At 42.7% G+C, this 12,321-nt stretch overlaps 1 protein-coding gene across 1 annotated transcript in view; it reads right to left on the minus strand.

Moving 5' to 3' along the window:
* LOC134504464 (connector enhancer of kinase suppressor of ras 2-like) overlaps positions 1-9,755 on the minus strand; it is a 273,137-nt gene extending 263,382 nt beyond the window's left edge. Inside the window, exon 1 of the mRNA XM_063313693.1 lies at positions 9,689-9,755. Within this exon, the coding sequence (XP_063169763.1) occupies positions 9,689-9,755 (67 nt within the window). The remainder of the gene's footprint in view (positions 1-9,688) is intronic.
* Positions 9,756-12,321: the final 2,566 nt, after the last annotated feature.

The raw sequence follows: 12,321 nt of genomic DNA on the forward strand, positions 1-12,321 counted from the left end.
GTAAAAGAGAAGTGGGGAAAAAAAATTTTTTTTTAAATTCAGGATGGAAAACGAGGTTACGTTTCTGAAACAGAGCACTTACATTTGAACATTCATCATTATCAGAAGCTCCAGAGCTTTGGCAGGAAAAACACTGTTATCAATCAACCTGACTTGGAATAAATGTCTCTGTGTGAAGCTATTACCAAAAAGGTGCATTTAAGAAGGAACTGATCTGATACACATTCACAACCCCAGCTGTTTAATCACTTTCTTGACTCCTGAGGACTGCGACTAATTTTGTTGCCATCACAGTTTTATTGAAACTGTTGGGTTGTCACACAAAAGATCATTCACTTGTCTACATTCTCCCAACCGCAAAAGATGAAGGTGAGCTGCCCACAGTTCACAAAGAGATCTCAGAAATGGGAGTGTGAAATAAACACAACGTCAATACAACTATATTTCATTTAAGAATCCGCTTGTATAAACATTGCCAACAGCTGGATGTTGCTAAAAGCTACTGGGGAAACAGAGAAGCCAGATACATATCTTGGATTGTCAAGGGGAAGGGGATGTGATCCTCAAAGCAAATGTTTGTTTCCAAAGGTTTTTTCTCATGACTGCAGCAGGAGATAAACAGGTCAAATCTTCTTTTCCTGTCGTCTTGAATTCTGCCCCGAAGCTGATGCTATTTGCATTACTTATAAATCCACCCATTAAGATGCCAAGTCGCGTTTAATGTAAAGTCTACAGAGATTCTAGCAATCCCTTGCCTCTTGTAGAAAATCTACTTTTATAGTTTGGGGCTTTAGTCGTCTTTGTGTTCTATTGCATGCCATTCCATGTACTCCTTTGGCAACAGAGCACATAGTGTGCAAATGTGTCTTTCTGTCTTAGGAAACTGGTCACTTTTCGAGACACTTCTGGCCAAAGAGGTCTCTCTGGTCTAATCTACTTCCAGCAGCTGTATGTTAAACAGTAATATATTATACAGAACCTGGTTTACAAATCACACAATGGCAAAACTGATAGCTTATAAACCAAAGTGACTAGATTCACACCAGACATTGCAGAAAAACAAACAACCCACATTCTGACTTAGCTTGAAATCAACTAGTAGAACCAGGGCAAGAGCACTGCTTTGAGCACCATTCTCATTTAGCTTTCCTAGCCTGACATTTACTGTCCTCCAGATGAGTTGGGACTACATCTCCAAGTGTTTCCAGCCATATCTAGGATAAAGTACTCAAAACCCACCACAAAACACCAATGGAATAAATTCTTGTTTCCTTCAGAATTCTCCACTCCAAGGAAAAAGTTGCTTTGCTGGACCACTTTTCAGGTCTCTCTAGAATTGAGTTTCATTTCCACTTCTGCCCTACCAGACTAGGAAGCTCAGCATAAGTCCACAGGACAAATCATCTAACCCCTACTGTATTTCCCTTTTTCAAGACTAGCTAGGAGTCAAGCCAAGAACTGGATGATCACAACATTAGCAGTCCCTTGTAGTGAGCAATTCAAGGCTCCAGCATGAAAGCCGAGAGCTGTATTTACTATCTGGTCAGACCCAGCTGTCTATTCTTGCACTGGCTAGATCTCAGTAATGTTTTCCTGCCCACCTTTTTCACTTGCTGCTTCTCTGGATCAGGCTGTTTTCAAATCTTCTTGTAGCTATTCCATTTCTTGACTTTGAAAGCTCCGTGCAACCATTACAGCTAGGAGTAATTAGGAAAATTGTCCTCTATGCAATACACTCTGGCATGGTGTGATGCTTACACCAAGCCATAATGTGGCTTTGTTGGGGTTTGGCCTAAGTCATTGTGGAACTCAGCCATTTCGATTTGCAGAACCACTTTTATACCTTAGCTTCTTATATGAACACATCCATAGTGGCTTACTCAGAAAACATGGCTTAATGCAACATGTAAACCCAAGATAAATCTTGTTTAACTTCCATGTCCTTCATTAAGGCATTTCCTGTGATTTATTTCTTCAGCCCTCCTGTGCAATTCGTTCCAGCATCTTATCCTAAATCAGTCATCTCATCAAAGTGATGATCTCCTTTGAAAGACAATAACTAAAGGCTTACAGTAATTTGCTGTGTTTAATTTTACAAATACACTGGTGGAAAAACAATTCTAAAATGTTGATAGGAAAAATCTCCACCAAGCCCAAAATGTTATTAGCTTGTAGAACCTGAGCTAAGCTTTCCTCCCATGTCCTTAAGACTGGTTTCATGCATCTTGCTAAGGCATAACTAGCTTAACCATCATTTGTTGTAACTGGTTGGCTAGCTTTACATAAAGCAATACAACACATTAAAGTTTTAGCAATCCTATGCTGAATTACCTGAGAATAAACAGACTTAATATTAATGGAGCTTATTTCTGAGTAGGTATGCAAATGTTCATCTGTGTTAAGTCTAATTTAAAATATTATAACAACTGATGTATTATCAGTTACACACAGAAACTTAGATGGTAACATTTTTAGCCAGGAGGGGAGAAAATGTTATCCCCACTTTTAGCAACTTGCAAGATTTAAGGAAGATCATCTAATGATAAGCATTGCAATGGAACTATGGCCCACAGAGGCCCACAGAGCAATGACAACATTTGATTAGAAGTAACAATTGTCATCCATCACCCTACACAGGTTTCCATGTCCCTTCTGAACATAGCTGATGAATTATTCAGGACACCAAATTGGAATTAAGGTGTGTACATATTAATGACAGTATGAGCAAAGCAATCCAAAGGTCTCTCTAGAATGGTCTGACCTTGGAGCAACTGCAAAACAGACCACAGATACTTGTATCTCCGTCCAATTTGGGGCTTTTAAAAAAATTCTCCCTCCTGTTGCAAGTAATTTAAACCAAACCGTGATCTCGATTTGGTCCTGCACCAGGAATGGATGGGCTGATGATCCAAAGTCTTTGGATCCTTGACCTCAGCTGTCTGTTGCCTGTCTCTGGCACTTTCTTTTGGAGAAACTTTTTGAGATGAAAAATTCCTGACTTTAGATAGTCCTGACCAGACTAGGAGACCATTGGAGAAACAGACAAGAATCCAGGGACAAGGCGATGCTGTTTTCCCTGACATGTTATGAATTGTAAGCTTGATCATGTGCCATTCTCTTCTTTTTTAATTCTAAAAAACCCTGTTGAGTAGAGACTAAGAATGCTATCTCAAATGTACTTTTTTGTTTGACCCCAAACAGTACTTTCAGTCTAATGAAAGGAGGAGAGCAAAAAGGTATAAGAAGCCGTGGAGATGATCTTGGAGAAACCATCCAGAAGCTGGTAAGACTTACTACAACCTATCTCAACAAAGTACAGTTCTAATCTTCCTGTGGAGTTAGGTTCCTGATCTGCTCTACCTTGTAGGGCTGACAGAAGATTTATAGGAATGCTGCTTAAAAAGAGCTAGAAGGTACATGGAACTTCGAGAAATTGAAATAAGGGAGAAAAAGGTTAGCAGTTTTTGGCTTGGTCTTTATGATCCATTTCCTTTTTTCTCCTGTTATGGTCCCCCTTCATCCTTACCTATGAATATTTTATGAAATTTTGTTTCTCATGCATATACAAAAGATGCACTCAGTAATACAAAGTACCTTTGGAAATCTCTTTTTAAAAATCAGTTTGGCAGGGTTACTTGCAGCCTTCATAGGTTATCTGCAATGTGGAAACTGGTCAGACTGTTATTGAGACTGGTTTTTGTTTGTTTAAAAGAGGAAATCCAAGCATAAATGCCATGAGCCACACTGGCTGTTCTGAGATTCTCAGGGTTGGTGTCAAACTTTTCTTGTAGCAATCTGGACTAAAAATGATTAATCCCAAAAGCAAATTTCTTGGCACTCTGATTAGTAGTTTGTTAGCAAAAAGATTAAAGTTTCAACAGAAGAAGTCCAGCAAGTACGCGAGGTCCAAATGAGAAATCTATATATAGGCAAATTAAGTTGGCAAGATTCTGGCTCAACTTTCTTGTGCTTTGGGGTTGTAAAGGGGAGAAGATTTCCCTTTTTGGGGAAGGTAGGGCAGTTTGCACCTGCCAATTCTTTTGGAAACAGCTACCAGACTTCTTATCAATATGAGAATCAGCTTTTATAGCTGCCAACGGAAAAGGAAAATAGGAAAGTCATAAAGGAAAATCATGAGCTATACAGCTCCGACAGCACGTTGTGGAATTACTGTTGTTTATATAGATAAATAAAGCTGATGTCTAGTCAAACAGTGCTCCATGTAGCTCCATGCTTATCTATTCTTGGTGGTACTCATTCTCTAGGATTTTAGGCAAAGTTCTTCCTTGAACCAAGGAGTTTGTGCATGAAAAGCACATGCTGTACCCCTGGGCCATGGCTCTTCCTTTTCTCATGGGACTGCTTGAAAGAAGGCCATTTGCATTAGAGCTCTGCCTCCTGAGCCAGCAAATCAGGTGATACTACAAAACCAATGGAGCTGAGTGAAATAAACAGTACCTTCTTACCTGCTTTTTCCCCTATGGATTCTCATTCATTTTGATTTTTAAAAAGTTGCTTTTAAGATTTCTTGCAAATGGGAAGAAGGTGGCATCGTTGCATTTCTTCAGGTAGGAGATTGTGCAATGGAAGATCGGACACCCGTGCACACCAATCAGCACACTGCAGCCTTCCCAGCTCCTCACACTTCAGATGAACCACAAGACATAGAATCGTAACATTGGAAGCAATCTTAGAGTTCATCTGTTCTAACCAACTACTCAGACCCAGCAGTGTTCCTCAGCCTTAGCAACTTTAAGATGCGTGGACTTCGATTCCCAGAATTCTTCAGCCAGCATGCTGGCTGGGGAATTCTGGGAGTTGAAGTCCACACATCTTAAAGTTGCTAAGGCTGAAAAACACTATACTAGAGCATTGCTAATAGGTGACACATCCAGCCTCCATTTGAAGACCTTCAGCAACTTCATGAGGCAGTCTGCTTCACTGGTCAACAGCTTGTGCTGTGAGGAAGCTCCTCCTGACATCCTGAAGTAATTCCCCTTCTTGGATTATTTGCTTTAGATTAGGAAATGCCTTGAGCCAAGGAGGCCTTGTGATAAAGAACAAAAAAGGCAACTTTTGAGAAACTGCAAGACTTGTTTTGGCACAGTGTTAACTACAAATAGTTAAGTTTAAGTCTTGTTCAGTCTTTAACAATGAATGCCAAGAGGGCTAGGCCTGGGGTGAATTTCTCCAAGCACATGCTCCAGATGTGATGGATTGCAACAGTGAGCAGGTTGGGAAAGGCTGATGATGCCTAATTTGCATTCTAAATACTTGGTTTAAAAAAATAATTCCCCCACTGCCTGGATAAGATCACCATTTTCTATTTTTCTAAAATGAATGACACATTAGGACAGGAGTAGCACAGAATATTAATCAATTCTGATGTTCAGTAGGACTGCAAATGCTTCTGATTCAACTCCATAAAGGGGCTTTGGAGCATTTCCCAAGTGCAAATGCAGCACCTGGTCTGCCACACTTGAAAATGGTCACATCCTTACCCAGGATTTACATGGCAGCTCTAGAGAACAACTGCACAATCCTGGGAAAAGGCTTCGCTGCTTCCAAGAATTCAGGCAGTGTCAGGCCCAGCCCAAGAACGATGAGGAATCAGTCCAGTCAAACATCAGTTCTTTATTTGCTCACACGGTATAGGCAGAATCTTGCCAGACTAAAGCTACTCTAACCTAAAAGGAAATAACCATAGGATGGGGCTATTCTGAACCTCTTAGCCTTCCCACTTCCCACCCCTGGACAGTGTCTCCTCTTATCTTGTCCTCCTCCTCGGAACGTGCTCCCTCCTACCTGAGAACCAGCAGCATTACTGAAATCCACCACAGACAGTTATATTAGCACTGTCGTGCACACTGAAGCACATTCTTGGAATTGAATCGGAAACACCGCATGACTGGTTCAGTTTGAAAGTTGCAATTTTGATGAAATGGAGAAGGTTCATAAAGAAAGGGAAGATCAAATCCAAGGATTGGGGAAGGTCAGCTGTATAGACGCTGATGAATTGAACTCCCAAGTGGCACTGCCCAACGGTTGTGCTGTCTGGTGCTGCTGAGAGTGGTAGTTGAGCCACAGGTTTTCCAACCCTTGCTTAGATTCTGCAAATATTCATTTATAAAAATGCTTCATTTCAACTAAAGCTCTACCTCATCACCTCACCTCATATGACAAAGTAAAGGGGAATTAATCAGAATGCTCTGCCTTAAATGAAACTATGACAGTGTCACTGGAGAGCTCAAAATAAAGCCACATAGGTCAATGCAACCAATCCTTTATGGGATGCTGAGTGATATCACTGAGGGCAAATTTGATCCAAAATGCCAAAAAGCCCACGTCTTTCCCCTAATTTGGACAAGGGGCCAAGCATTACATTTCAGTGGAAACATCACGTTTTACCCAATGGTCTTCCTTCTTTGCCTGTAGCAATCCGGTCAAAAGCTGTATTCTCTTTCAGTGCAAATGCTAATGGGAAAACCTCATTATTTTATTGTCAAAATAGCACAAAAATGGTTTTAAAATGAAGCCAGCCTGATTGTCTCCTTTCAAAGGCCCACTGCTGAAGGCAGTTCTTCTTGGCTGAACAGCACACTCCCTTTTCAATTATGTAAAAGAGAGTTTTGAAAAATCGACTCAGAATGCCTCAAGGAATTTCCCTTGTTTCTCATGACATAAGAAATGCAGAAGACAAAGAGTTCCAAAGATGACACCATATTTTGTGGAGAACCTCGGGGCTAAGCTATACGCAATGGGGACAGACCAGGGTATAAAAATTGGGCTACTATTAATTTTCTATGAAGGGAGGGAGGGAGGGTGCTGAATCACACACATCCAAGCCTTTTTTTCTTTTTCGCCTTGCCCAAATTCTGATCAGAAGCCACACTTAGAAGCCATGGAGGAATGCTAGGGCAAGGGTGGGCTTTCATCTCTACCAACTTGTAGCCCCCACTCCCAAACCTTGGGTTTGGTTCCTAAAACTCATCTAAAAGTTTCCACAAAATTGTAATTTGTAAAATGGCAGAAGGGGGGCAGGATTACATGCATAGAAAACAATCATATTAACTCAAAAGTAAACAATCTCATTCTACCTCTATTCACTTCTTTCACCTGGCCCCACAAACCTTAGATGGAAGTCCAGGGTCTCCCAATCAAAAGTCTGTGACCCTTGGTCTAGAGATTTCCCACACTCATTTTATATAATGTATAGGAATTCAGCAGAGTCTGCATTCAGACCCTGGACTGAAATCAATTCAATAACTACTTTACCTGATACACTGACAAACACTTAGGATACAGAAATGAAAGCTTTATATTTATTAGCTAACCCCACTCAGCCCCCATGAACCTGTTGCACGCTTAGGGACAAAATAATTAACCTGTACATTCTCTCTCAGTAGTGGATTTTCTGATACACAAGTGTGAATAATGGAAAGAAAGATGCAACCATTTAGTCATGATCCAGATGTAAGCAATATTTCTTATTGAAAATTTAGCTGGCAGAGGGGGAGCATTCCAATTCCATCCCCTGTGCTATGAAAAGACCACATTTCCATTTTCCCCAGAGTTAGCTTTGGAGATATTAGCAAGACTTTCTCAAATGTGAACTACCTTCCAGAGCAATTCTGTATGTATTTACTCTGAAATAGCACATATCTGTTGATCTACTCAAGTTCACTCCCAAGTAAGCACACATATGTGGTCTGAAATTGTATGCCCAATAATATATTTGTGTCTTGTTCTCTTATGCAGCAAGTAATTGTCAGATTTTTTTTTCTGGCTGACCTAGTTTGGGATAATGACACCCCACCTCCCAAATTAAAGTTTGAAACAAACTTTGTGAAGGGTTTTTCCCCCCTACATATTGAATCCAATGGGATAGGGTACAGATTGAAGCCATGCATTTGGGATGTATGTTGGAGATTCCTGCCACAGTATGTTGCTGACAGAAACACTTAGAGAAATTCTGTATGCAGGGGGGGTTGAAGGTTGGAGGTAGAAGTAGGAAATGCATTTTTGAACACTCTTGGACATAGTTTTCCTTTATTCCTGTGACATGCTATAAAAGCTATCTGGAGACTGAAATCCAACACAAATATCATGAATTGAGCGAACACTGGATCTTTTGGACAACAGTATCCTAAAAGCAAAACACAGCAGATGGCAGCACTTAGTTAACCGTGGCTAATCTCCAAAAACCTAAGCAGGGTTGGATCTGATTAGTACCTGGGTGGAAGACCACCAGAAAACCCAGAAGCTGGGAAGGAAAAAAAAAAAGATATCCCAGAAGGCAAACCACTTCCTTATTACTCCCCTCAGAATAATGCAGCCACAGTGATAAAGTCACCAGGAGTTGATCTTGACTCAAAGGAGACTTTTTAATCTTTCTTTTAACAGAAGATGACTGCACCGTCCTTTCTTCTCGTACGTTTCAATTTCATGCCAGCAGAAAACCCACCCCCAGGCTTACACTGGATAAAATAAAATGACACCTACAAACTTGAAGGCCTTTTGGTATAATAGGATAGGAAGTGAAAGAACATGCCACATGTACTAAGAAGCACGACACACCCCAAATGCATGCAGTGTGATTTCATACAGTTCACAGAGGTGTATTAATTTCCCACGGAGGGCACATTAAAAAAAAAAAAAGTCATGGCAGAAATGCAGAGAGTTGCTTGTTTAGGATGGACATGTTTTTAACTATATTATAGTCGTCTTTTCTTCCATTGCTCTACTTGGATGTGGAGAGATGCTCACTGCGTGATCAGCAACAAGCAACTCCCAAGCCTCTTGGTCAAAATTACACCTGTCGAGAGTGCAGCTAGGGAAGGTGGGGAGCCACGCTGCCTCACACTAGTCTGTCAGCAACGGCACACAATGTATGGGAGCAGTGTGGGAGTGTGGGGAGAATCCATCACCCCTGCTGATAAGTTGCCCCAAAGAGTTCCCTTAGCAAGCCTCCTCTGAGCTGCTCCCTCTCCTGTTTCCATCGCGCCCTCCATATATGGCCGTGGCTGAACTGTCCATGGTGCTGATCGTTGGTCACCTAGGAGGCTCGGTCTCCAACAGAGAAGCCACAGGATGGGTGGAAAGACAAGCCAGGCTACAGGCAATGTGTCAGTGATTTAGGAATCAAGGGTGCCCATCCTTTCATCACATTAAAAAAAGAAAAAAAAATCCTCCCAAACTAGACAACAGCTGCAGCCTTATAGGACTAGCTGCATTGTGTCACCTGTTTGTGACATACTAACAGGCTAATCAGGACATTTAAAACAAAAAGACACGCAGAGAGGAAGAGGACCACCTGCACAGCGGCTGATTACACCAAGCAATGGCTAAAGGGGAGGGGGGAGTTGTATTCTGAAAGCACCCCCGTATCTCTAACAGTCCGGTGCTCACGCTTCCATTAGTTCCCAGACAAGAGAATCGAGAGGCACTTTCAGCCTTGAAGAGTCAAATATGCCTTTCTGTTTAGCTGTGTCTCCCAGCCAGCTCACTTGTGTGAGACAGCACGCAAGCCCGTCTCCCCCACCCCACCCCCGCTCCTCCAAAAAGCAGAGAAACTCTGCGTGCAATCGACACACACCCAAAAGGACCCAGGGACTGGGGCCGAACAATGCCTCCTGCTCCAAGTGCCCAGGTTAGCCAGGGAGAGGAAATCAGTAAGCAACATCCTTACCTTTCATCCAATCCACTACTTGTTTCGGCGTCCACTTGCTAATAGGTTCCATAACAAGGGCCATCATCAGAAGGTGTCATTCACACCAGGAGGAGGGGGGGAACTGACCAGGGGTGGGGGAGAGAAGTGGGGAGCAGGAAAGAAAAAAAAAGGGGGGGAGAGAGAAATGGTGGGTGGGTGGGATGTGAAGGAAATGCCCAAATGTCTCAGAGCATGGCTGGAGAAGACAGCGTGAGGATTTCACAATGCAGTCCGAGGATGAGTTGATGCTTTGTCCCTCCAGGTTCTTCCTGCACTGATTCAGTAATGTATAAAATTATTCTGCCTGATCAGTTCTAGCACCTCCCCTGCCGCACACAGCCAGCAACCCTCTGGAGCTCACTGAATCAGGAAATGGTGCAGTACGCCTCTACTTACTTACCTCCCCCCACCCCAAAAAAGGCAGTCCCTCTACACCCAATGATCTACTTATTAAGGCTGGCACAAATATGAAATTACAGTGCACACTTCTGCCAATGAGACTCTCTTCCCCCTTCTCTGTCAAGCCTGAAGAGCCGGGTTTGTTTGCTTTTTTTAAACTGTTATTATTATTATTTGCTTAGATCATGGATTGAGAAGGAAGGTAGGAGGGAGGTGGAAGACAGAGACAGAGAGCGAATATAAATAGAATGCAATTGCTAACTGGAACTTGATAGCAGATTGTCTCTCAGTTTAGCAGCAAAAAATGCTGAATGTCACGGATGGATTCAAAGAAAGCATGCTAGCGTGTGGCAGCTGGCAAAAGGGAGAGATGCAGAGCCTCTCCATAGTCCCAATAATGCAGCATGTCACTGGAATCTTTAATAGTGTAAGTCAGAGTGTCACATGCAGAAAGCTAAGTGGCAAGAAAGCAGACTCCTGTATGTCTGTCCCTCCCCAGTTCAGACCCCATTGTCCTCCTTCGTAGGGCTTGTCAGATGGAAGATGTCAGCCCTCACTTTCCCTCTCATTGGGCATGAACTGTCGTGGAGTAAGCCCAGAGGGAGCCCATGATTCAAACACGAAGCAGCTTTCTAATTCCTTTGAAACTCATTGGGTTCATATCTTCAAATGGGGCTGAAGCTAAACTTTGGGAATGGAGAGAAAATGCTAATCTGAAAAGAGCAGTTGGAGGACTCGGGCCATTGCCTCAGTAGGTGTGTTCCCGCTGCCCTGTGGGAATTCTCATTATTTCACAGAACAGATGTTCCCCATCATGAGCTTAAGCAAGTGCATGCCCTGAGATGATCTGCTTTTCATTGTCCAAGCTCTGTGGTCACAAGATAACTCCCTTGCCAAGAACCAGAGCATCACTTCTACTTATGGAATGGCTATTTCTGGCAGAGAATTTGCATTCCCTGTCTTTTCCCCTGAGGCACATCTGTATTTCGTAGGTGGCCAATGCGGCATAGGACCATATAAAGGTGGCTCCAGACACTGTCTGCTGAGGAAGCAACAACAGGGATTCTGGGGGACCTTAACCCAAATTGTGTAAAAAGGATTACAAATTCCGTGGGGAAATGTTAAAGCCAGAGTTTTTGACTGGGGCACTAAGGGCAATTGCCCCAGACCTCATATATGAAAGGGCTCCCATCCAAAATGTTTTTGAACATCTGGAATGGTCAGAGGGAAAGGTCCTTTTCTTGCTCGACTGAGCAAGAATTTTTTCAGGGTTCAATTTTTCTCCACACGTTCCCATTTACCAGCCCACTGATGGACCAAAATAAATGGAGAAGAACAGTTACGTTTGCATAAGATGCAAGGGGAAGAAGATGGAGGAGTTTCATTATGGGACATTTCTCAGGGCAAAGATATTAGTTATGTAAACAGCCCATTGTTGCCCCACTCCAAGGCCAAAAAGTGCAAACCAAAAAATCCATTAAATCAAAGGAAAGGTGGTTAAAAGAAGGATCAGGCTTAAACTGCAGTGAATGTAAGAGGAGGCTGCATTCTTATGTTGACAGATCAATCAGCTGTTTAAAGGTGCTTTATCCTAGCATGCAGTAAAGATTCTTATCTAGCCTTGCTGTGCTGAGTGTCTGGGAAGGCCAATTCCATCCATCTGCAAAGCAATTGTCCTCCAGATAAGGTGTCTACTGCCTACACTATCCTCAGTCTTCTTGGTTATTGGCCAAATTGGCTGGGGGTGATGGAGTTGAAGTCCCAGACATACAGAAGGTATCAAGTTGGTGGAAACTAAAACTTAACCACCAATGGAAGTGAATTTTGTAGTTTAGCTCAAGCAAATAATTAGGAAGACTTTTGAACAGAAGCTGGAAAAAACTTTGATAAAGTTAACTCTAACGGTTTTCACACACTTTAAGGTAAAGGTTTCCCTTGACGTAAAGTCCAGTCGTGTCCGACTCTAGGGGGCGGTGCTCATCTCCGTTTCAAAGCCTTGGAGCCGGCGTTGTCCATAGGACACTTCCGGGTCATGTGGCCAGCATGACTCACGGAACGCCGTTACCTTCCCGCCGAAGCGGTACCAATTAATCTACTCACATTTGCATGTTTTCGAACTGCTTGGTGTGCAGAAGCTGGGACGAGCAACGGGAGCTCACCCCGCCGCGCGGTTTTGAACCGCCGACCTTTCGATCGACAGCTCAGCGGTTTAA

This window comes from Candoia aspera, chromosome 12, assembly GCF_035149785.1.
Source record: "Candoia aspera isolate rCanAsp1 chromosome 12, rCanAsp1.hap2, whole genome shotgun sequence".
Lineage (NCBI taxonomy): Eukaryota > Metazoa > Chordata > Lepidosauria > Squamata > Boidae > Candoia > Candoia aspera.